This window comes from Mytilus galloprovincialis, chromosome 6, assembly GCF_965363235.1.
Source record: "Mytilus galloprovincialis chromosome 6, xbMytGall1.hap1.1, whole genome shotgun sequence".
Lineage (NCBI taxonomy): Eukaryota > Metazoa > Mollusca > Bivalvia > Mytilida > Mytilidae > Mytilus > Mytilus galloprovincialis.
This window is the reverse complement of record NC_134843.1, coordinates 15,567,122-15,594,711: the sequence shown is the minus strand read 5'-3', so window position 1 is coordinate 15,594,711 and position 27,590 is coordinate 15,567,122. Positions and strand designations below refer to the sequence as shown.

The 27,590-nt window shown below is 31.2% G+C and overlaps 1 protein-coding gene across 1 annotated transcript in view; it reads left to right on the top strand.

The window, feature by feature from the left end:
* The first annotated feature begins 2,322 nt into the window (after positions 1-2,322).
* LOC143078517 (fibrocystin-L-like) overlaps positions 2,323-27,590 on the top strand; it is a 66,268-nt gene continuing 41,000 nt past the window's right edge. Inside the window, exons 1-20 of the mRNA XM_076253379.1 lie at positions 2,323-2,440; positions 10,174-10,248; positions 10,655-10,796; positions 11,955-12,057; positions 16,695-16,752; positions 17,351-17,444; positions 18,125-18,178; positions 19,131-19,247; positions 19,599-19,669; positions 20,139-20,249; positions 20,479-20,565; positions 20,978-21,249; positions 21,705-21,796; positions 22,252-22,411; positions 22,887-23,016; positions 23,455-23,601; positions 24,064-24,224; positions 24,840-25,073; positions 25,473-25,588; positions 25,989-26,143. Coding sequence (XP_076109494.1) covers positions 2,368-2,440; positions 10,174-10,248; positions 10,655-10,796; positions 11,955-12,057; positions 16,695-16,752; positions 17,351-17,444; positions 18,125-18,178; positions 19,131-19,247; positions 19,599-19,669; positions 20,139-20,249; positions 20,479-20,565; positions 20,978-21,249; positions 21,705-21,796; positions 22,252-22,411; positions 22,887-23,016; positions 23,455-23,601; positions 24,064-24,224; positions 24,840-25,073; positions 25,473-25,588; positions 25,989-26,143 — 2,452 coding nt within the window. The 5' untranslated portion in view covers positions 2,323-2,367. The remainder of the gene's footprint in view (positions 2,441-10,173; positions 10,249-10,654; positions 10,797-11,954; positions 12,058-16,694; positions 16,753-17,350; positions 17,445-18,124; positions 18,179-19,130; positions 19,248-19,598; positions 19,670-20,138; positions 20,250-20,478; positions 20,566-20,977; positions 21,250-21,704; positions 21,797-22,251; positions 22,412-22,886; positions 23,017-23,454; positions 23,602-24,063; positions 24,225-24,839; positions 25,074-25,472; positions 25,589-25,988; positions 26,144-27,590) is intronic.

The window sequence follows — 27,590 nt, the reverse complement described above, 5'->3', positions numbered from 1 at the left end:
TTTCAAGTGATATCTCAACTATAGGTATGCCCTAAAAATCTAAGTGAGATTTCATCTATATCGTATGTCCTACAAATCTACGTATGATCTCATATGTATCGTGTGCCCTAAAAATCTACGTGATATGTGTTCTGTATCGTATGCCTTATAGATTTTAGTGAGATATCCATTGTATGGTATGTTCAAAATCTACTTGAGATATTCGCTTTAGCGTATGGCCTACAAATCTACTTGAGATCTCATCTGTAACGTATACTTTAAAAATCTACGTGAGATCTTCTCTATCTCGTCACGTATGTCCTACACATCTTCGTGAGCTTTCATCTGTATCGTATGCCTAAAAGTCTTAGTAAGATCTCCACTGTATTGTAAATCCTGTAAATCTACGTGAGTTCTCCTCTGTATGGTATACCTAAAAATCTACGCGATATACCGGTATCCTTTATACGGCTTGCCCTACAAATCTACGTGATCTCATCTGTATTGTGTACCCCTAAGAATCTCCTTTGCACCGTATACCCTTAAAACTACGTGATATCTCATCTGCATCGTATACCCTAAACAATTGACATGATATCATCTGTGTCGTATGCCTTTACAATCTACGTGAGATCTTCTCTGTCTTGTGCCCTTCAAATCTACACGAGATCTCATCTGCATGTATCGCAACCCTTCAAATCTACACGAGATCTCTTCGATATCGTATGCACTTAACTGAACCATTTATGCAAATTAATCAGACTAATTAACAAACGGCTGGCCTCATAGAGGTTTCATTGTTCAATAACGTTTATATCATATTGTATAGATATATAATGACGGTGTGCACAAAGTTGACGACAACTGTAATATGCGCTTTTAAAAGATGTTTTATTCAACCTTGTTTAACATATCTTTTAAATAGGAAAGGTTTTTGAATGATAAAATGATAAATGCTAGCCATTAAAATCCATATTATAAGTAAGGTTATCAAAATTCAATATATAAAGTATTAAACGAACTTAGAGAAAACGGCAAAAGTATGTGTAACTTGTAACATTAAACATGTTAAATTAGCACAAATTAGATTTTTTTTTACCTAAAAATTATACAAATTCAACATATTTACCCAGATTTCGAATAATAGAATTTTTCGGATTCGGACAATGACGTTATACGAAAATTTCCTCCCAAAAAAAGCAAAAACGGCCATGGTGAATGAGATTGGAACGTAGTTCGCTATGTGTAAGGAGTAGAATTTGGAAGGATTAATATTTGCAAAGGGAAGAATCGGCAAAAAAAAAATGTAATTGCTATTTTTTTTTTATTACAAAATAACTTGATATTCCAAATGTGCATATCAAGAGGTTTAAAAAAATCCGCAAAATATGAATGACTCGTTAGTCCAGGCTGAACACATGAAACTTTTTAATGTCCAACTATCATGTTACAATAAAAAGAAATGACGTTTTAACGCTATTTTTTTAATAGTGTCCCCGACATAGTCGCTAATAATTTCCATTACACTGTTAATAGCATATATAGAGAATATTATATTTCGTTATATTACTAATGTTTTATTATATCTCTTTACTATGGATTTTGGTTTATGAGAATAAAGATATATAGTACATAAGGGTACCAGATGGCTTCTTCTTATTAACCATTATCAAATATTTATACTTTTTACAACTTGCATGCAATATGTTGCAAAGCAATAGCATAACAAATAATCATTGTTATAATGAATGATGTCGTTTTCTTTATAATACGTAATTCTGCAATTTTGACATTAACTTCGAATTTAAATTCTGAGACTCCGATATTTCATTGAAATCTTGAAACAGGATTGTCTTTATTGTATCTCAAAAGAAACTAGTAATTGGATGTCTGACGTTCTAAATGGCGGCATGTATCAAGTTCTAAATAGCGACATTTAGCTCTAATGAGTTTCAATATTTTTTATGAAGATAAATGATAATTTTGATAAATGGACAAATGGGAAATAGAAACTTTGACTTTTTTCTTATAAATTTTATAATTGCATTTCAAAGAATTCTGTAATAACATTTAACAATGATAACCTAATGAATATTTTCGGTCCATTGGGACTTATTAATATAAATAAATAGTTTAGTCAGTACTTAGTCGATACCTTAGAACTTACGTCGGTTATACTTTAATGAAACTGGTAATTTTAAACCAATTATTAAAATGTATACAAAAAGTAATATCTTATTAAATATATAAGTATACAGTGCATGTACCCTTCGGTCAAGCAATGGTCTAAAATCAATGTAAGCCTTTTGAATAGAACTTACGTCAGTGGGTATAGACTATATAAGGGTGATTTAAATTAAAATTCGTCACATTTTACAAAATATCGATATGAAGAAAAGTCTTGTAAAATTAATCGGTATTGTTTTATGGGCATGTAACTTGGTGGATTTTTCTAATGGAGGTAAGGCTATATATATTTTATTTAATTGTATATAAAAACTTTAGTAAGCATAACATGCATGCATTAAAAATACAGTTTGCAAAATTAATGGTTTCACCGATAACACTCATTAGGCGTCGTTTTCAAATTATTGATTTTGAATAATTCAAAACTTGCGGAGGATAAAAAAATTTAAAGCATCTTAATTTAGGAATCGTATTTTTCAGATTTCAAATATTATCAACTTTTTGTTTTACGAATTTTGAAAACTATAAAAAAAAAAAAAAAAAGAGAAAGAAAAGTGATAACTCCGTTTATTATAAATCTAAAATAGTATACAAAGATGAAGTATATAATAAGAACAACCAAACAATAAACACAGTCGAGTAATGTATAGCTTAAGAAAATGTTTGTTGAAAAATAGACATTTCATCCGTGCTTTTTAAATTATTCTGTAGTTCATATTTTGATATCCGTATGTTAATAATTAATAGAACGTCTTTTAACCGTTACATTATGTTTGATGGACAGGAACATATTGATGAAGAATTTGTTAACTGTGCGTTTAGACCACTGAAGCTTCTGAGGAAAAATAAAGATTGCCTTAAAACCTGTCGGTGTTTTAATTTCATCATAGAAACTATGATATAGCATTATCTAACTTTGTCACGTTAAAAAAAAAACGCAATTTGTTTTTGAAATAATAAGTGAATCTGTTTTTCATTTGTCTAATTCTATTTGTTTTTCTCCAGAATTAGCTTTATTCAGAATTCGCCTTTCATATGCAGTCTTTCTTGATTCATAAATATACATTTAAATATAGGTGTTTGCTAATGCATCATAGAAAAGTCTTTTTTTCATGAAACTTTTTAAGGGCTGTCAATGTTGGCCAGATTTTTAGACGTTATCTAATACGAAACGATGTTCGGGGTCTGGATAGAGTGTTTCAGATGGGGTTTGCTGTTATATATTTTGGTTTGTACACAACACATGCATTCATACATCGGAGATTGTTTGTGAGTGTAGGAAATAGCACTGAAATGTGTCGAAAAGACAACACCTGACCAAAGAGCAGGAAACAATCTAAGGCCACCAATGGATTTTCAACGCACCGAGACAATCCCGCTACCGGAGGCGCACATCAGCTGATGCGCAAAATAATATGTATACTAGTCCAGCACAATGTACGCCACACTTAACGCCGATACATACAAAAGAACCAAAATTAGCAGATACACTCATAGAGGTTTCTAATTTGGGACAGGCGGGCTTAAACATGTTTTATGAGATCTCAAACCTAATTCTATACTAATGAAATTAAGAATGAAAATAAAACTAAAGTTCTAATTATTTTTGATGCAACCTAAGCTTTCTCTGGGTTGACCTCCAGGTTTGACTTTCTGTAATAAGACTCAAACCCACAATTTTAAAAGCTAAGCATATATATGAATAATTTGATACGTGATGACCAAACTGAACATAAAATAAATTGTCAAATCCATCTAGGTTAACTTTTCTGTTGGAAGCTGGAGCTGTATCTATACTCACCAACTGCGAACGTAATGTCAACACCAAAGCATTGAAAACTGATGATATGTATTATAATAAGCTTGGATAAATTATTACATAAAACATGCTTTTGCGGTATCTTTGTATGTTATTTTTTTTTATTTCTCTTTTACATTCTAATAGAATTAAAAAATGTTTTCGTAAAAGAATCAAAAATTTCGTAAAAGACGTTGAGCGAAATACATGCTGACTGTTTATTTTAAACCAATGCATTAAATCTCAAAGAAATAATTTAAATCGAGGTTTCGTTTTATTCGCTTAAAAAAATATAAATTTAATCCGATGTGATCATTTGTGGAAGTCATTTTAAGAAGTCTATGTAAAAAGATAGGTAAACGCTCCAGCTCGACCTCTTCGTAGCTAAGCCGTCTTTTTTTCTTAAACCTTATGCTGACCGGCGGTGGAGTTCACCTTTAAATGACCTTGCAATATTAGTGATTATAAAGTATGTGACAACTATAATTTATAACTATTGTTTAAAATTAAATCTTTAGGACAATATTATGTATATCTTGATACAAAGATGACTTAGAGTAGGTCTATACTGTCAACAGACCTGTAATATTTTGTCTTGCGATAACGATATTCTATAGACCTTTCTATGTCAGCCAAGTTGATATGCACCTGACCCAGAACATGTATTAATATGCATTTAATTGTTTTAAAATAAGTGTGATATTCTAAAACTCTCATTATATTTAACTAATTGATTATTACATGTCTATTGAACTAATTATTTAATGAACCTGTAAACAGGCCTGATACGAGTCTTTATATACCAACAATTAAATAGCGACTGTATATATTACTCTTAATGCACGAATACCTTAATACATGTTTGATCTTAAAGCATGAAAACTATTTATGACATAAGATTTTTAAATAATATCAGTACGTGGTTTTTGCGAAACCAAATTACATCCACAAATCACCAAATGTATTCATTATTTACATTTCTGCTTGTCTCTTCTGTAGTATAACATCTATCCGTCTGCTGTATTACAAATTCTTAAAAAGTACTGTTATAACAGCTGATTAATAATTCACTATGAAACTTTTATAAGAAGCAGTTAAATTGATTTTTTTTAATTATGCGAGTCTTCGTCTGGATACTTTTGTTATAACATCTATGTTGAGAAAAGATAACAACCTTTTAGTACGTATGGTGACATGTTGTTGTTATTTTCGTTTGTGATGTTCTGTATGGGAATTGTGCAATGCTATTCTTTAAATTGTCTTTCAATTAAAATTTTACTACATTTGATTTCGATAACGAAAATTAATTTCAAACCACAACATGCCTACGCAGCGTTTTAAAATAGCATTGCAAGTGCATTATCCGTTTAAAGTTCCGTATGCTTCGACAATGGATAAAAGATGCGCAGTAAACGTCAATGAGACTATCATTACTACAAAATTACACAAATGTTAAGTTTCGCGATGGTTCTCTACATTATTTTGAGTAAGTTCCCATTGTCCGTAATATGGATAAGCTAATGTTCCACGTGAAATCCAGCCAAATGAAACGTCATTCATAAAACTATGATAAGTACGAATGTATTCTTTCTCATCTTCGGATAGAGCCTGCATCTAACTGATCTACTTAGCATAATATTTTAATGGTATATTTAAACTTGGTGTAAAATGAAATCTGATTTTACTCTAGCATTATTATTAAACATAAAATAAGGATCATGCACCCCAAGCACGGTCATTAATACACGAACATTTTGCATCATCTCAACATCTAAGGAACAAAAAATGTAATAAAAGTGTAATATATTGGAAGGCGGAGTCCCGGGATGATAACCATGCCGATTTAGGCAAAGGTAATCGATAATCGGTGATAAAGGCAGAGGAAATCCATAATCAGTGATAAACACTGAAAATATCGATAATCAGTTATATAGGCAGAGGAAATCGATAATCGGTGATAAATATAAAAAAGATGTGGTATGATTGCCAATGAGACAACTATCCACAAAAGACCAAAATGACACAGACATTAACAACTATAGGTCACCGTACGGCCTTCAACAATGAGCAAAGCCCATACCGCATAGTCGACAGAGGTAATCGATTATCAGTGATAAAGGCAGAGGAAATCGATAATCAGTTATATAGGCGGAGGAAATCGATAATTGGTGATAAAGGCAAAGGTAATCGATAATCAGTGATATAGGCAGAGGAAATCGATCATCAGTGATACAGGCAGAGGAAATCGATAATCAGTGATAAACGCAGAGGTAATCGATAATCAGTGATATAAGCAGAGGAAATCGATAATCCTTTCTACAGCGGCATATGTCTTTGTGGGGAAAATGTCGGGATAAGTCAATAAGCTTTACTTCCATGATATTTAACGCGTGGTTTTATTAGGAAATTTTAATGTTAATGTTACATGTTATACGAAATGACATTAATAATTAATATTTTTTCTTGACTTCTTCGTGCTCGGGCCATCTGTTCTCAAGAGTCCACATCTCATATATACTCAACTTTTAATTTTTCACGCGGTGTTGAAGATAACGATATAAACGCGATACGATTTCAGTTGATATTTCAATAATATATAAGTTTCCAACTTACATTGATTACATGACTTGCTTCTTCTGAAATAAAGCATTTAGATTAGACTTAAATCAATTGATCAGATGAAACTTTAAATTAACAATTTTATGACGAAACGGTAATAATCCATAAAACCAAAATATTAAAATGCAAGATCTTTAATATAGCCTTAGTCCTATTTTTCATTAGTTTACATTTTACATAGTAAACAATGTTAAAGGTTGATAGAAGTTTAACTCTGTAAAGAACAAAGATGTGTTGTATACTGTAAAATTTACAATATAGGGGATCAATGTCTCTATATACCATGCAATACAAAATTGTTTATCTAGCCTTATCGATTTAACAGATTATAATTGTTAAAACATTGTAAAACACAATAAGACATGGGTATAAGTTAACTTTGTAAAATACCATTGTTTACCCTCGGAAACAGAATACCGACCGTGTCCTATCAAAATGGTTAGGTCAATAAATGTTCCTCTGAACATCAATGGATTGAATAAAAATATACATGATGTCCTATTTATTCAACCTAGCTTATTTTAATTGTATCATACTGAGAGCATGCCAATAGTATACCATTTTAAACATATTTCAAAATTCAACATTTTTGTAAAGTCGGCCTTAACTAAAACTCTATGCTCCTGAATGCATTAACGTACATTCAAAATATTTCAAAAAAAGATACTTGTTATATATTTATTTTACGTAGTTGTGAGTCTTAAACTTCTGTCTTTTGGCCATTTCTGTCTCAGTTTTACTTGTCGATTCACTTTATCGTCTTAAATATACATGTACTATTTGCCACTGGACATTCGGTTAACAAGCATTTCTTTATCTTTTAAAAATTTAAGATACAATCATGTAATTCAACTAAGTTTATTTTTATTACCATTGCCGTTAAATTTCTATTGTTATACAATTACTGGTCAATTGGATTTTATTTTAATCTTGTTCTATGTCTGATAATCCAACGTCATATTACAAGAATAAACAATAGGTAGTAGTAGACCGGGAAAAAACATGTTATCAATAAATCTTTTTTGTTAAATGTAGGGATTTAATATAACTATGATACAATCGGTTGTATATCATATTTTAATAATGTTACTTTTAATAACTGTCAGATAACGCAAGTAACATGAGTTAAATTTGAGAATTGAAATGGGGAATATGTCAAAGAGACAACCCGACAAACTGAAGAGCATACAACAGCCGAATACATGTACAGTTTTGCATTCTCTTACAATTATGTCTATTGTCAAAACGTTAGAAAACAAATTGGTGAAACCAGGGAACTAACTTTCACTTAACTGTTGGTCTCTCATACCCTGGGCCAAATAATTCATAATACATGTAATTATTTCTTTGTAACATTAATTTTTCTCGTTTTGGTCATATTATCAACATTACGGTCCGATACGTATCAAAGTGACTGATTTCAATTATTTTGTCTAAACATAGTTTATAAGCCATTTTTTTCGCCTCATTGATGCTAGATAGTTATCGTTGACTGAATTTTTAATATCACAATGAACAAATTAATTGTACGTAAAAATAATCTCAGGGAATATAAATACTTGCTAATCTATAATTTAAGATATTCTTAAGTATTCGTGTACTTATCTAGTGTCTTCTACTTTTAAAATAAACCATTCATACTATAAACTGTGGTTTATATTAGTAATCTTTTTTTTCTGTCCTATAAACAAATTGAGGTATCAAAAACTCCTTTCAGATTCCTTTGCCAACAAATTGAATTTTAAAATAATAATTTTCAATTATCTGGTGTGAAATTAAAAGTTATAAAGTCACTAAACTTGAACAGTGCAGATGGTATGTCAACAAGCCTTGAAGGGTTCAAATAATTGCATTTTCATCATGATCAATGCATCCTTTAACTCAGCCTATATATTATACCCTGAGTTAAATGATTCGTGAAAGGAGTTAAATGATTCGTGAAAGGAGTTAAATGATTCGTGAAAGGAATCATTCTCTGGAACTATGACAAAACTATTAAAATGACACAGATATTTTATGAAAAATAGTCTGAAGATAAAAGAAACAGCGGTCACGAACTCACGTCAGTTTTACGTATTTATGTATCAAATATGTTTATATTGATCATAAGTTAGATATCTTAAATATTAACTAATATAAAGTATATGCGTATCTTTTTATTAGATAAATTATCAATATAAATATCAAATTTGTCCTTGGATATGTTTTTCCAACTTAAATATCTATTCAATGTGTTTTGATGGCCATTCATACATGTACTACCTTTTCCAAGGCTACTCTCATAAAAGTTCTTTGATTCTAAATTTTTTTTTTTTGTTTTGTATTGTGTCTGTATGTAAATTTATTATTTATTGTGTTGTTTATTATCCTTTGTTCTATTTTCCTTATTATTTTCAGAAATAACGGATGCTTTGTCGCTCATTGTAATATCGAATACTTAGTATATACTAGAACACACCCGTGATATCACGGGTCCGTGACTGAATTAAAGTATATATAACTATGCGCAAGCCTTATTTTAGTATTAGTATTGTCATCTGATAAAGTCATGCCGATTATAAGATACACAGTTTTTCTCTGCTTTCAAGTCTTTCTGTTTGAACCCGTCGAACTGAAACAATAATATTAATTATTTGGAAAACAAAAGGTCCTGGAATGGAGTATTTTTTAAACAACAGCATTGTGTCCTATATAAGTTATAAATAAAGTTGAATTCTTTGCTTCGCTGTTTTACGTCATGCCCACTAACAAATTGAAAACTGTACCTATACGCCTGATTTTTAGTCCAGATTTTTAGTATTCGTATTGTTATCTTAGAAAGTCTTACTGATTAAAATACTACAATAGGTAGCAATTTGACAATTTAGTAGTGTCAACCCTGTGGTTATGACCCGTGTATATAGCATATTAATCCTGAATACAACGTTTGGTGGTGCGCCTGTCAGATGCGGAACGTACAGATAAGGTAATAGGTAACAGGTGAATATACTATTGGTATCGGTAGCGGACTCGACCCGGAACTTCTTAATTATTGGCAATATTAATTACGTGGAAAACAAAAGAGCCTGGAGTGGTGTAATTTTTAATCTACACCTTTGTACTATATTAGTTATATATAAAGTTGAATTCTGTGATTCGTCGTTTTAAAGTGATGACGGCTGACAAATTGGACCTCGTAATTTTAGTATTATAGATACATGCATCACTTCAGAGTACAAGCAGAAAGCAATGCTTTTAATACCCATGATCAAGAATTTTTGTTTTGTTAAAGAATTTCTCTTTTGTTGTACAAAGGGTGTATTTCCTTACCTTTTCATACTTAATCTTATATATCTGCTAAGGGACTATAATATTATAAAAATGGAAATATCGCAAATATAAGGTTTAGTTAGGAGTTATTCAGCATACGTTATAATGCTATAGCACCAAAACTTTAATGCATGTTGTTTATACGACATGTATCCTACATGTATGTCTTCTGTTTATATGCATTATTTCATACGGGAGTGATCATTTTCGGCAAATGAAAACTCAAGATTTTAATCGCCTGCTTATACAGCAGTTATAAATACATCTTTTCTTTTTTCTAGCTACAACTATAACAGGGCTTTCGCCGAAATACGGAAGTAGAAATGGAGGCACCAGAATAACCATCTCAGGGGCAGGTATGTATATTTTTCCTTTAAGTTATATGGCGATAAATCTTTGATCGTCTTTATTAACGTTATTCAGCACTTATCTAACTTTGTGCGTTTACATATTGCATAGAAATGTGTCTATTGTTTTAGACATTTAGAATTTTGTTTGTTTGTCTCATTGATGAATACCCCACGTTTCTTTTGATCCAGTTGTATACCTGTATATATATATATAAATTACTTTTAATTTTTAGGTACAATGTAGATTAAACATGATTTAAATTATATTACAGTTAAATATGCCGATTGAAGAGAAATTAAATGGAAAAATATAGTATAAAAAAAGTTTCAGACATATAAATCAAATGCAATAGTTTATACTGTTCTGATGAGAAATGTGTTAATTACATTGTTAATTTTTATTTTACTTCAGGGTTTGCAAATACCCAGTTTAACTTTGGGGCAGGAAATGAAAATCTAGGTAACAAAGTAAAGCTTGTCCAAGGGACACGTGAATATGAATGCGATATACATGTGGATGGTTGCACGCCATCTCAGGCTACATGCTACACAAGGTATTTACATATGTTGTTAGAAATGTTTGAATTAACAGTTCGTCCATAAAGCTAGCTAAAATAGCTCCTTGAATGTTTAAGATACATTTCGATTATTTCTCGTAAATCAACGAATTCCGTATACGGAAAAGAGCCGCTTTGTTTCTGGACTGCATATACTCAAAAACGTTTTATCGGTATTTAACCCATAATGTTGTTTGGTTTCCCTTTGAAGTATACTTGTACTGTCTGTCAGATACATGTACCTTTTTTGACTTTTTACATATATTGCATATAGTATTACTTTTATTTTTCTGAAGTGGTCTATTCCATAACTTTTATTCGATTATTGCTAATCCAAGTATTTTAATTATAAAAATCTTTGGTTAATCCAGACAATAGAACATATATAGGATTAATTATTTTGTCGTTTCATTCTAACTAATCCTTGTTATTCAAAGAGTTTAACTGTGTACTTTAATGTATCTATCTTATATTATAAATATGATCCGCAATGAGCGCCATAATTGGCTCAATAAATTCTCTTATGTCTTGAAACTTGTTTTCCACTAATAAATCCCTTAATCCACAAACATAAATCTGGTTACATCAAAAGATCATAAAAATGGTCTGAAAATTACCATTTCGGTATCACTCCAAATTACAACAATAAAGTGTCTTTATAATATATAAGTTGTTGCTCAAAACGGGTTTCAATTTTAATGTTATAAAAAAAAATTGTGTAGGGTCAACGAAATTATTTGAAGTAAAGATCAAAATCAAGTTTATTATGTTTTCTATTCACAATCTAATTTTAAAATATATGAGGGGGGATAGGACCTTTATCGGGACTCCGGGATCGGGTGTTTTTAAGCTCGGGATTTCGGGATTGACCCTTTCGGGATCCGGGAATTCTTTCTTCGAATTGCGGGACCTCGGGATTTCGTGTTTTTTAAGCCCGGGATTTCGGGATGTCGTGTTTTTAAGCCCGGGATTTCGGGATCAGGACCCTCCTACCCTCCCTCATATATAGAAATCTGTTTTCTTTGTATTCCATGACGAAATCAGAGTTCTATATTTTATCTAGATTGTATATGAAGTATAACGACATCATAGTTCTATATTTTAATTAGATTGTATCCATGCATTGAAATAAAGTATAATTACGTCTGCTTTTAGACCTATGCCAGACGGTGAATATACGGTCAAGGTCAGTGTAGACGGTGTAGATGTCCCTGATGCCAATCACTGTGCTGCAGATGACACAAAATGTATATTCCAGGTAAGTTTAATATTTTTTCTGTTCCGATAAATAAAGAATGACGACCAGAAAGTCAGGGACTCCAATTCCATCAAGAATAGTTGGCCTTAGATAAGTTGGCTACTCTTATACATAACAAGGATAAGGTTCAGTTTTTATCATACATTCTCAAGATTAAAAAAAAAAGTTTAATCCAAAGTTTCACCTTCCTGGTGCCTAAGGATAACTCTTTAAACATGACAAATATCACAGGCCACCGTACGGCTTCCAACAACGAGAGCTTTTAAAAGGGCATACGATACAGTTACAGGGACGGTAATGACGTTGCTAACGTAAAATGTTATTTTCGCGACGTCAAACTATGACATATCGGGAAAAGATGCATTTTTCGACTGATTTTTATCATTCAAACTGATTTAATTTGAAAACGAGTGCATGGACCCCTATTTTTTAAAATAGTAATTTGTTTCATTTTGCAAGGAGATTATGTGACCCAAATTTTATAAAACTGTAATTCTAATGCAACAACATTTGTAACGTTCATTTTGATTGGATAACGTCATTTATTTACATGGCATCAATTGACAATTGATGCTATGGGACGTTTGCGCAAGCGCAGATGGCATATGACAAATTTTGAATACATGTGTTTAACGTTGATTTCTGACAGTTTCATTAGAATGGAGATAACAATATTGTATTTTAAGCTCTGACGGCATCAATTTGGGATTTGATGGTCGCAAATACCCGTTTACTGTCTCCGCTAACGCGTCGCCAGTAAACTTAATTTGCGACCATCAAATCCCCAATTGATGCCGTCGGAGCTTAAAATACAACACAGTTATCTCCTAAATAGCGCAATTTTTTTAATTTTAATAATCATGCAGTGCTCAAAAAATGACGTTTTTTCCTCTATTCATGAACATTTGATAAATATAGAGTTATTTCGGAATAAAAATTGCATAATTTTTAATGATACTTATAAAATACAGAAATTACCGATTATTTAACAAAAAACAATTTGTGTTTATCTTTTAGGGCAAAAAAGTTACGTCGTTCTTTCGAAAAAGAAAATACGGACACAAATCTGAATTTTGAGCAAATATACAAAATTTCGACCTCATTTTACTCAAAAAGTAGCACATGAAAGTATATTTTTTATGACATATTTGATTTAATCAGGTAAAAAATAGCCTATATGCAAATTTTTATCAACTTGTAAATACAGGTTCAAAACTGTATCGTATGCCCTTAAAACCCATACCGTTTAGTCATCTAAAAAAAGGTCCCGGCAATAAAGATGTGAAAAACTTGATTCGAAATATGACAGGACACTTTTAGCACTATTGTGCTTTTTTCGTGGTGGTAAGTTTTATTTGTTTTGGAAGCGGAAGTGTTCTGAGAGGCTATGGGTCCCGGTAATCAAATGAAAATCCGATCAATTATTAGTCCGCGATGAAAAAAAAAACTAAAAACGGAATTATTTTTCCGTATTTGACTCTTAAATTATACTATAATTTCCGCTTCCTGGATAAGTTATACAAAAAATACCCCGTCAATTTCATCTTCATAGATCGTCTTTGGTTATTACACGCATAATCACATTCGTATGCATTGTTATATAGGGCATGACAGTTGAGTTCAAAACCTTTAGGACCATCGCACAACTGAAGTTTTGTTGTACAAATGAAGAGGACAACTTCATCGCCGAATTTGTTCTACTGATACTGATAGGGACTGAGTCTGAACATGGACCCTCTATACTAAAATAGTATAGACAGTCCCTTGTCTGAACTGTAACAACACTAAACACAAATGTAAGGCAAAATAGTGTCCTGGGAAATAGTGTCCACATGGACACTATTTCCTAGAATTTAGGTATTTAATAATGTCCATTGCCATGGAATATTGTCCCCAAAGTGGACAGATTGTCATAGCAATATCTATGAAATAGTGTCCACTTGACTACAGAATGTTATGAAATAGACGACATTATTAAATCCTACTATTATTAACAAATTATGTCCTCCAAGGGAAGTAATACAAAGGTCAGAAAAACTAGTGGTACACTGTGACAAGCTAGATGTTTTATTCATAGGTCATGATGAAAGTGGATGCCATCTTGGTTTTAACAAGACAGTTAGTAAAATTACTTCTAAATATTACTTTCCAAACATTATAACACTTATAATAATCTTTATTGCAAAATTACACCCATAAGGGTCAAGCAATACAATCAAACAATAATTTTATACTATACAATGCAATACAATGAAATACAATGTAATACAATGCAATACAATGAAATTCAATATAATACAATACAATATATAGAATAATGGAACATTAAGAGTTCAATTATAAATGTATATTAAAAACACCATCATAACCTTGCCTGACACGGGTCTGACTCCCTCAGTTCTAAAGACTGTTTAATGAAGACTCCAATATGACAACCAAGTTCAGGGATGGGGTTTAGAATGTGTTTGAGTTTATTGAATGCATCAAGATGTTGAAATTGTAGAACATGTAAGGAATACTAAGGTCGACATCTTATCACTGAAATATAGTATTTAAATGTGTCCACTTTCAGGGACACTTTTTCATACCTGAGGACAGTTTTTCATAGAAAAATGTGTCCAGGACACATATAAATAAGTGAATATCGTCCTGAGACCGTATTTACTAGGAAATAATGTCCCGTGGACACTATTTCATTGGGGACATTATTAAATCCTACACAATCACCTGTGTAACACAATTTTCAACCACTCTTTACTGTTCTAGCTTGCATCTTTCAAAACAGTTTACCAAAAACAACATATCTATTTTGATAGGACATACTTATACAATTTCAAATAGCAATGTATTTGTCACCAATATAGTGTGCACATGTATTGTATCTATTACATCTATTACAAGTAAAAAAAAAATATCTAACAAATAATTTCAACTCGTGTTCTAGCCCCACACTTTTACCTGTTTATATTCTTTTACAAATACACAACTACATTTTATATTCCAAGGCATAAAATTCTAGTTCCATGTTCATTGATCTGTGTACTATGACATGGGCCAGACATTTTCTTCCACAAGATTTTGGTAATTTAAAAAAAAAAATAATTGTAACGGGGTATTTTGTAGGCAAATACAACATTAACGATGTTCTAGGGATCTTTTCTTTATTACACAATGTTTAGACCCTACAACATATAATAACAAATAATTAGCTAGATTCTTTTAATTTCAAACTGTCAAATTCATACCCACTGCATGAACAAAATCTCTAATCTCAAAAATATGACCCCCTATATTTTTGAGTAATTACTAATCATCAAAAGTTTTCAGTATTGTTTACTCAATTTTGTTACCATTCTACAGAATCATTTTTACAAATTAACACCCATTATAAATATTTTTGAAATCTTCTATAAATAATTTAAGATGACATTATTTTCAGACAATGAATTCCCTGTTTTGTCTGATCAAAATGTTGTAGCTTTCTTGAAGTTTGTCTGTGACAAATCAATTAAATCTGGTCATCCAATTGCACAGGCATTGTTATATACTACATTTTTCCTGGAACAGTTAGATAAAGGATTTATATCATTCTTCTCAAAAATTATGTCTAAAAGGTGACAATGGATTTTAAAAATGTGACCATCTAATCTATCTAAGACAGGTTTATTTGGCGATGCAGTCATCGGAGGATATTTTGGAATTAAAGGACATAGGATTGGTTTATGAATGGTGTTTTGTAATGAATTATTTACACATATCCATGGGATGTTTTGACATAATTAACCTTTGTAAATAGTTTTGTCAAATATTGATGTATGTTTTGAGGTCTCAGTAGAACAATTATAATTACCTGTCCTGGTTTGAAACCAAATCAATAAATATACATGTTGAATCATTTTATGAACTTAATAATGCTGATGTAATTTTATGGTTTTTGCAAATTTTGTGAAAACAAAGTACTTGTAAATTAAGGCTAACTTACATATATCTTATATTATAGAATACTATTATTAAATTTAATCTACGTATGAGGTGTAGCTGTAAGACTTGCCATGTGTATAAGTCAACATTCAGAAAAAAAACTGATTTAGTTTATACAAAATCAGAAAGACAGAAACTGCAAGGCATGCTAGCTATAGTGGAGAATGAGTCCTTCATGAAGACAATGGCGTTGCTTGATATAACTCATGAACTACCTGACTCAATCGATCCTTAAGCACAACTTGATTCCTCAGTTTTCTCCTAGTAGCTTGTTCACTTCATAGGATGTTGTCAATTCAAACAGGTGCTGGGTCAAACCAAAGACTTAAAAATTGGTAGTTTCTGCTTCTCCCCTGAGCAGTGGCAGTTTGGAGAAGACATTACTAAGTTGTAAAACTTGTGTCTGATCCATTTGTCATTTTGAACAATAAAATATGTTTAAACTAGTAGCGTTAAAGTAAGAACAAAGAATAGTTGGCTTAGAGTCGGAATAATGTGTCCACTGTCCAGGTAGGGCAACATGTCTTCCTGCTGACTATTTCGCATGTCAGTCTATATAGCTAGTGCAACACAAAGAAGAAACATATTTATTTGGCAGAAATAAGTTATTTCAAAGTACACTTAAATGTATTGATTTTATATATGTTCTTTTTCAGGTAAGATGGGGAAACACACCCTACATTTCAAAAATAGAACCTGCCTCAGGGGTACCAGGTGAGTGAAATGTATATAAGTGATAAAGGGTTTCATCTGAAAATACTATTTCGAAATATTTTTTTGGACAATTAAAGTATATTTGTAAAAAAAAAAAAAAATTTTTAAAGACAAATTTTTCTTTTCAAACATAGTTAGAATATTGAGTAAATATTGATAAAAGTAAGCCTGTCTAATAAACTGATAAAAACTTAAGAGCAGAGATTTAAACTTAGGAAATTAGTATTTCATGACATCATTGGCATAGTCTTTATTTGTTTACAATTATGTAAGGTTCTGTCTAAAAAATATTTGTTTGTAGACACCTCCTTGTGTACAAAGGATGTTGACTTTATTCACATTGAGTAACACAATAGTATTTTGCATTCATACACCTTAAATTGGGTTCATTTCTATTTGAATAAATGTAATTTTCAGTTATTTTGTGTTATTCCAGATATTTTCTTACGTTACACAACATATATAATCCTACATAGCATTTCTAGTGGCAATGTTACATGTAAGAATGTAAATATACATACATGAGATGACATAGGACAATTGAAATGCAATTAAAATATACACCTGTTTCTTGATAATATTTTTTTTATTATTTCAGGAACAATGGTCACAGTTACTGGAAATATAATGACCACAAGATATGGTAGTAATACACTGACCAGTACAAATGGCAAAGAAAACAAAATTCTTAGGTAAAAATTTGAATCAAGAGAATACCCTTAGTATCAAACAGTTATCAAGACATAGATTTTTATCTAGCCTCTTATCCATCATTCCATCAAGGATTCTAATGTGCACTGGTATAGAATATCTGAACACACTCCAAATGTGTTTGTGTGTAAATTGAAGTATTTTTTTATTTACAACTAATGACTTCCTTCAGTCACCCTCTCTATGTATGAAAGTTGATAGATGCCAATCAGACTTAGGATGACCAATATATTGATTCATTTACTATTCAGCCTTTTCCATCCAAATCCAAACAATCCCAAATAATTTACTGATTATTTTAAGGAACTTTTTGAAGTTCATTTCAAACCATATTGATACCCCCTTACTTACATGGTTTTTATGTATCATACTCGCCTATATGTCTGTCAGTTGCTACTTGTTAGTTATTTGATAAACTTATAGCAGTTGTAGAAAGGTAAACGGAAATCTTACGGTCAAATATGTTAAAGGGGAGATAACTGAATTTCCTTTGTTAAAATATTCTTAAATTAAATTTTATGAGTTCTAGTTTAAATTTATTACAGGTGATAACAATAATGTCAAATGTTAAATATTGCTGTCAATTGACTTTATTCTATTAAATGGAATTACAGGATTATTTATGGTAGTCATAAGATTAATCTTATTTGTTTCTTTTCAGAGTGTACATCAATGGCCAGACTTGTGAACCCAAAGACACAGTTACAGATACATTGTAAGAAGAAAATATAAAACTATATAATATAATCTTTTGTTAGAAATTTTATGAAAAAAACCTTTTTTCTTAAAACTCTATTGGAAAAAAAGAAGCTGCAAATATGACTTATAAAGACACCTGTTCTTAGTCATGTTATTCTTTTATATATGTATTCTACCATTGCATTGAGTGTGATATGATATTTCTCTTATGACATCACAAAAAAACAGGAACGATGCTAGATTGCATCCCATATAGAGAACTCATTTTTTGGCAGATTAAAGAGGAAAGATAAACTGTCTACAAATTACAATTAAATCAAAAAAGGGATAGACTCACATGCCTTTATATTTTTCCACTCTTTTCAGTTAAATATTAAATGTTTTATAAGCTCAGCAAGTGTTGCTTAAAACAAATGTTACTGTTGAGTGGTAAAATTCTGTTTTTCTATTGTTGTGACTTTAGCTTTGAACTTTGAATAAGAAAAAAGGATAAAAAAAACCAATCCAACAGCAGAGTTAACATATAACAAATATATATTTTTGGCTTTGCACTTTCATGATCAATGGTATTATTTAAGTAAATCTCATTTCTGTATCATAAAATATGTTGTGTTTTTACAGCTATGGCCTTGCCTTGAAGCCCTCTGAAGGTGTTCATGGTTACATTAAATGTGTTGTTGTATTTTTACAGCTATGGCCTTGCTTTGAAGCCCTCTGATGGTGTTCATGGTTACATTAAATGTGTTGTATTTTTACAGCTATGGCCTTGCTTTGAAACCCTCTGATGGTGTTCATGGTTACATTAAATGTGTTGTTGTATTTTTACAGCTATGGCCTTGCTTTGAAGCCTTCTGAAGGTGTTCATGGTTACATTAAATGTGTTGTTGTATTTTTACAGCTATGGCCTTGCTTTGAAGCCCTCTGATGGTGTTCATGGTTACATTAAATGTGTTGTTGTACTTTTACAGCTATGGCCTTGCCTTGGAGCCCTCTGATGGTGTTCATGGTTACATAAAATGTAAAATGGGTGGTTCTTATGTTGGCAACCAGAACATCACTATCATCATAGACTTTGAATATGGAAGGTAAGTAGATAGATAAGCTTCTTACTATTTATTCTATATAATTCACAGGATACACATTTTCATGGAGTTTTCGGGTAAGGTAAAGATGGACCATGAAGTTTGAAATTGTTTAAGGACATACCTGTTTTTTTAGGATTGCAGAGTTTGTTAAAGCCAGGAAATCAAATATTCGTAAAATCATTATTTTTTCCTCTAAAAAAAAATTGAATCTACAGTTTGTCTTTTATTATAATAATTGATATAACTGGGAAAAAATGAGAAAATTATACAAATATACAAACTGGAGAAATTACTTGACAGTGAATTTTAATGAATAAAATCTTAAATCTTGAGTTTGATCTTTTAATACAGGTCTTATGCCATGCTACCAACAGTTTTACTACGCAGTGATGGAAAACTTGCAATGTTACAAACCTATGCAGGTATGTGGGATGTAAATCGACAGAGGAATTTTAATATGTAAGGGTTTTAAAATGACTTCACTTCTAGTTCTGTAAATGCATATCTTGATGCTTTCAAAATTTTAGCCAAAGAAAACTTTCATCAGAATTACCCATGAGTCTGAATTTGATCCCATTTCATATTTTATCTGAATGAAAATTCTTTGTATATTACACATCTTCAAATTAATTTACAACTTTGACAAATAATGCTCAATAATAACATCAATGATAGTCTGAAATAAGAATGTTGAATTTTATGTGAAGTCAGTTTTGAATGTAGCTAAACAGAGTTATATTTGTGTTGTTTGTACTTATGATATTTGTGTGACATCTGATAGAGAAAAAAGAGTAATCTTTGAAAATGTTCAAAACTACAAGTTTATATATGTCAAATTGGAAAAATAGTAGGTTCATTGATGTTTTATCCAAGTTTACCTGTCCATTTCAGAGGTGAATTCCGTATCTCCAGCCGAAGGAAGTATTAATGGAGGAACAGTTTTAACAATAACAGGAAACAACTTTGACGATACTGATGCCCCTGTTGATGTTAAAGTTGGAGGTTTGTAGAAAACAAAAAACTTGAATAAAAATCAAAAACAATTTTATCCTAAACTCATATGGAAAATAAGATGTCTTATTGTCAAATGTATGAGGTTATTACTGAATAGAAAATAGTTAGTCTTTTACATGATTGTGTTAAGACAGTGAACTGTGTTTTATTATTTCCAAAAATTAAGTCCATTTAATGGGTAAGGAAATTTTCTACTGTCTAGTATATTTTGTTTTAGGTGAGACCTGTACAGTTACAAGCATGACAGACACAGAGATACAATGTAAAACACCAAATCAACCAGCTGTTCAGGATTCATATGCAGGTATGTTTATATACTGATTAAAATACTGTCAAAACTTTCTATATTATATAAGGAAATGTAGTATGATTGCCAATGAGACAACTATCAAACACAGTACAAATGCATATTTATACTGTCCTAACACTTAGCCACAGGACCAGCAGCCCAGGCTTGTAAAATTTGTTTAAGGCCTGTAAAAATCATCTCTACAGGCTAACAGAATCTAACTAAAATTAAAAAAAATAAGCTCCCAGCCTGAAAATTAAAGTAATTATGGTGAAAACTGCCCCTATAGTTTATAGGCCTTCAACAATCAGCAATATGCTTCATTAGGATTTATTTAAACACTTATCACAGGTTTTTTTATGACTTCTTTTGAGAAAGTGAAAAATGCAGTGAGAAATATCATTATAATGTCTTTGAATTATTTTAGGTGGCCGTGGATTATTTGCAGAACAGTGGACACAAACCTCTGTTGATTTCGCAGACCGAGCAAACATTGCTGGTTTGTCTAGTTCAGCAGCAGATTACGTCTCCTCCGACATGGACAGCAGTTCATTTGTTAATGCTAACAAATCTGGTGCTAATGTATTGAGACTGACCGGTTATTTTGTCCCTAGTATTACAGCACCATACAGATTTCTTATTATGGCTGATGGTTATGCTTCACTGAATTTCAGTCCAACTGGACCACCAGCTGACCAGGTAATATATGTTTTATATATTCGTAATAACTGACCAGGTAATATTTATGTTTTATATATCCATAATTGCTACCATTTTATACCAGATTTGTTACTGTTAAAATTCTTGTATAGTCTGTGGTTTAATTCTGCATAACACGCCAGACAAGGGTGTGGCTTTTAGAGTACAAAAAGCAAGAACTTAAGAAAAAAATCAACCACACATCAATTAAAATTACTGGAGTTTCAATAGATATTTTCTAAAAGTTACAAACAATTTTTTTACCTGATAAGTCTGGGGGAGTAGGGGTGCAGACAATTTACCAGTTGAACTATATATACAAGCCTGATTACTGTACACATAATATTGACTTTTTTTATCTGAACCTATCATAGTTTTGTTCACAATAATATTGTAGAAAACTGCTCTTTTGTAAGAAAGCATGGTTTGTCAATTTTTATTATTTTTTATTTCAGACTGAAGTAGCCCGATGTGAGGCTGCTGCTGATAATTACTGGACACATAATGGACAAACCTCTCCTCAATATGACTTAGTTGCTGGAAACAAGTATGTTTGTTTAAAAAATCAAAGTTCAAACAATCAATTCTTAGGCCTAATTAAGTATCAATAACTTTTAAAAAGTTTGACAGTGCAAAATCTATAGTCTATCTCAGAGAAAGAGAGACTCGACAGAAACAATTCACATACTTGTAAAGATGTGCATCTATTTTATATTTTGATCATATTTATTTATAAAGTTTCTAAGTATATGTGTATTAACATTGAATCTCCCTACAATTACAAAGAACTGGCATATAACATGTGCACATATGCATTTCAAAGTTTCTTCTAGATACTGATAAAATGATTTATTCTTGAAGATTCTGCTTTTTTTAATCATTCAAGTAAAATATTAGTTTACAGTTGAACAGCAGATGTAAAATATGGCATTATTGAATTCTGTGAATATTTTTGTATAAAGTTTGAGCAAATGATTGACGTTTTTTATCCTTCTATTATAGATACTTCATGACAGTCCTGGCTGGTAATGCCAATGCTTTAGATAGTGTTAAAGTCTCTGCCAGATCTCCAATATCACCGGTCACTGCTAGTATGAGTGGATCAGCCTACCAAGAAATACAAAATATCATTCTCAACTCTACAAAAACTGATGAAGTACAGGTAAAATATCATTCTCAACCCCACTTAAACTGATGAAGTGCAGGTAATAAGACAAAGATGTGGGATTACTTTACAGATCAGTTAGACACCACTTTCCTTTAGTTAATACTCGTAAATTCTATTAATTATTGTATACATTGAACATTGAAAATTCTCAAAACTGGCTGCCTGAATACCTCAGACAGTTTGTTAATAAAATTGAAATCACCAAGAGTTACTTCCCTTTAATATATGTATTTGAGTGTATGGGAAAATGTATTTTACATTAATTAAAATATGTTTTCCTCTGTCAGCCTGTGAATTTTAGTTTTGTATATGTATCATAAAATACAGCTCAACTTCTATTTCATCTTTTTTTTGTTGTTGCAGGAATTCTAAATAAAAATACCATACATTAATGATATAGTTTATCAAAGTGCTATATGAAGGTTGTTTTAGAATTGTAAATAATCAGTATAAAATGTTTATTTTGTAGGAGATAACAATTAGTGGCTATGATGCATCAGTATCTTCTACGTCCGAAGTTCAGAAAGTTTCCATAACAGATATCGCTGCGCAGAACTTGGATGCTAAATTTCGTTTAGGATTAAATGGAGTCTTTACAGGTAAAATCAATAATTAAAGAAAGGAAATAATTTGTGGGAGATTGAAATGAGATTTTGTTTTTATAGGTATTAATTTTCTTCATACTAGTTTCATACATTGATATCGTCCTGAACATGCATGAAATATTTGCCATTGGACGTTAAGCAACCAACAATCAATCAGTCATTCATTGATATTCTTAGAACACGCCCTGCTATTACATTCTATTACAACTGTATTCCAGTATGCAAATCAAAATTATGATCGCAATTGCAATACGAATGAATTTGTAATCACAAACAACAGGTTTTGATCTAATTTACCTTGCATGTATTTGCAGTACAGCATGCTTGTAATAAGGTGTGAAGAGGTCTTTTTCAGAATAGATATGAAAATGAGATTGTCAGCTAACTTCGTCTATAATTAAAGGTGTTGTACCATATACTTAATCTTTGCAGCTCCTCTGACAGCTACATCAGATGCTACGACTGTCACAAAAGCCTTGAATGACTTAGCTTCTTTAGCACCTGATACTGTGACTGTCACTCAGAATTCTCCATCAGATACATCAGAAGAATTCACAATTACATTTGATTCAACAAGAGGTATGTTATAAAGATTGAAAAAAACAGTATTTCAAACTTAAAGTTCACAAAAAGATAATAATAATCTGATAATGAATTAAAAGGGCTCAATTATTATGAAGTATTTCGGAAGACTGTAACATTTTGTTTTACTTTTTCTTGTTTATACCACTAAAATAAACTGTTAATTATCAACACCTAATACTTAACCTTCAAGATTAAAATCCATGCAGATGAAAATCAATTCTTTCAATGAGTTTTCAATTAAACTTCAAATCAAAAGGCGTTGTAATGAACCAATGGCCTATTAAACCTCAGATTTTCAAGGAATAATAATACCAAATGATGTTTTAAAAAACAGGTCTTCTCAGTCCATATTGGTTTATGTTTTTTGTAGCAACATCTCTTACTCAATCAGTCACTCTTTCCTCATTCATGATATTCTTCTGTGTCCACACTTTTTAAAGAATTTTTTTTCTATAGGAAATCTTCCTCAGTTGACCTCCATGGTAGAATCTAAAGGCAGTGGTCTGAACATTCAAATTTCAACAACAACACAGGGAGTGTCAGGAAAGGGCAAGGCTCATCTAGAAATTGATGGAGTTTTCTCCCCTGCTATAGCTAATGATGCCACTGCAAGTGAGGTAAAATAAATTGCATCAGATTTGAACTTTTCAACTTCTGATTTTGAGTGTTTTTCTCTGCAGAATGATTTTTGAATAAAATGTCCTTATGGAATCAAAATATTTGAATTTATATATTTTATACATCTTCCACTTCACCCTCTTTATTTGAATACATTTTTAAATAATTTCTAACTGTTGAGCATAATATTTACTGCTTAAAGTGTGAACAACATATCCAAAAAAAAAAAGCGCCACCCAAAAATTGTCACTGAAGACTATGTCATTGACAATTCTTAGAGCTAAGTTCTCTTAATGCATGAAGAGTAACACTTTAGTTAGCTTGCTTGCTTTGTTTGTTTATTGTAGAATATTGTTATTGGGATAGTATCCAAATTTAAATATGATATATACAGGTTTAACTTTGCCTGTCTTTTTATGTGTGCAGATGTCAATCTGAATTACAAACTACACAAACTAGCCAACCAAAGTCTTACCCTACAGGCATTAGGAAATTAGCTCTAAAAGCAACAACAACGTATAAAAAGTAAATGTCTGCTACATAATTATTTAATACAGCCACTGTTACAAGTTAAATTTATTTATTTTGTTTCTGACATCTTTTTTTGACCTTAGGTTGAAACAGCTTTAAAAACCATGTTTGGAGTAAGATGTCCGTCATCTATTGCTGCATTCCAAGATGGAGTGGCTGCTTACTTTCAAGACTTTGAAGGGAGTGTATCATCATCCATGGGGGAAGTTGTTAATGAAGTTGAACCTCTCTGTGGTCGATTTTCTATCAAAAATCCAAAATATATCTACCAAACTGCTAGTACGAAACTAGGACCTAAAATTGGAACTTTCAGAGAAGTAAGTAACTTTTTTAAATGAAAATGAGTGTAACTTATATTTGCTCTCCTACTGATATATAAATGTTGATAACACTTTGGAAAATATTATTCTTACGAATTTCTAAGAAAAGGCATAAACAAATATACCCGGCCAAATTAGACAATGTTGAATGTTTCAATCAAGTTTGAAAAAAAAAAAAAATAAATAAAACAACCATGACCAAAATTAAGTAAAAAGGGGAAACAATTAAGAATCTAGACTTTGACTGTTTTCTGTTTTTTTGGTCAGGTGGTTGTCTCTTCGAAAAAGTTCATGTTTATCAATAGTTTGATTTTGGAAGAGATTTTTCTTTTCTTGTTACTAAAATTCTAAAAATTTAAATAGAAAATAAAAAAAATTATTAAATTTTTATTTCAGTTATGTTTTGGTTACAAAGGCAGTATACAGCAGTTGAAATTTGTCCATACTTACAAAGGTGCAGAGAGGAGCCGCAATACATACATTAATTTCGAAGGAAAAGCTTCAATGGACACGTAAGTCTTGTCGAAGATTCTTTTTATATTTAAATTGACAAATGCAAATCCATCAATTTCATCATAAAAAAACGAGCTACATTATTTGTTGTAACAATTAATTTGTACAAGCTAGTTACATTGTGTCACTCCAGAGGAAAATCCTAGTTGATGCTATTCATGGTGGATTCATGGTATTTGAGATGGGTACTGAGGGGTAAGGGGGGGGGGGAAATGATCTAGTTGCTGAGCTGAAAAAAAATGTCTTCTTATCTCATTGAGGAAAGGAAGGCTTAGTTTTGTCTAGACTTTTAAAAAAATGATTAGATAAATAATTAAAACAAATTTATGCATACAAAATTTTTTGCTTCATGTATAAACAGAAATGTGAACCTGCTTTCACTTTTTCCTTCTGTTTTAGATGGAATTATACTTGTATGGACATTGGGACTCCATTGATAGCCCGGGACAAAGATGAATCTCTTCACCGTGTAGATAAAATAGAAGTTATATCTGAGGAGGATGTTTATATTGATACTGTTGCTATCGTGTTAGAAAGCAGCTCTGATGTTGGAAGTAAGCAGAATAATAATAAACAAAATACAATAGCAAACAAAGGCAGAAGATACAAAATGGGTCATTCAAACATCAAAACGGCAAAAATAAAAAAAAATCTAAATTATAGAAAAACTTGCTTATTTTAATTTTCAACAGATTTATTCAGAAAAACACTAAAAATCATGGTTTGCAAAATAATACATATTTTTTGTAGACATTTTTAGCTCACCTTTCCTAAAAGGAAATGTGAGCTTTTCTCATCACTTGGCGTCCCTCGTCGTCGTCTGTCGTCGTTAACAATTTTTCAAACAAATTCTCCTCTGAAACTACTGAATGGATTTGGATGAAACTTAGCATGATTGTTCCTTAGATTATCCTGCACAAACTTTGTGCTTCGATTTTTGATCCGTCAAAAAACATGGCCGCCGTTACTTAAAATAGAACATAGGGGTCAAATGCAGTTTTTGGCTTATATCTCAAAAACTAAAGCATTTAGAGCAAATCTGACAGGAGAAAAAATGTTCATTAGGTCAACATCTATCAGCCCTGAAATTTTCAGATGAATCAAACAACCCATTGTTGGGTTGCTGCCACTTAAATGGTAATTTTAAGGAAATTTTGCAGTTTTTGGTCATTATCTTGAATATTATTATAGATAAAGATAAACTGTAAACAGCAAAAATGATCAGCAAAGTAAGATCTACAAATAAGTTAATATGACCAAAATTGTCAATTGACCCCTTAAGGGGTTATTGTCCTTTAATGACAATTTTTCACAATTTGTTCATCATATTTGCTAACTTTAAAAAATCTTCTCCTCTAAAACTACTCAACCAAATTCAACCAAACTTCATTTGAATGATCAGTAGGGTGTATAAAATAAAGTTTGTGTTTTATTTTCTATTTTGTCAAAAAACATGGCCGTCATGGCTAAAAATAGAATACAGGGTAAAATGCAGTTTTTGGCTTATATCTCAAAAACTCCAGCATTTAGAGCAAATAAGACACGAAGTTAAAAGTATTTATTAGGTCAAGGTCTACCTGTCCTGAAATTTTCAGCCGAATTGGGTAACTGGTTTTTAAGGTATAATACCCCTGAATTGACGATTTTAAAGAAATTTTGCAGTGTTTGGTTATTATCTTGAATATTATTATAGATACAGATAAACTGTTAATAGCAATTGTATTGTGAATCATCAGATTGACCTAGACTGTATCTTAATCAAGTGTAGGGCGAACTCATGCCCATTTCTTTCCAGAGGTTCCTAAGAGGCTTTAAAAGGTATTTCCAGGATAGTACATGGCCTTTGTTACTCTGTTTAATTTACAACAAACATTAATTTATTAATTTAGTTAATAAGGCATTGTTTACCAGATGAGCGATTCAGGCTCTTGAGAGCCTCTTGTTAGGACATTATAAAAGATTACAAGTTTTTAAAATTTTGACATCATCTGTTACATGACC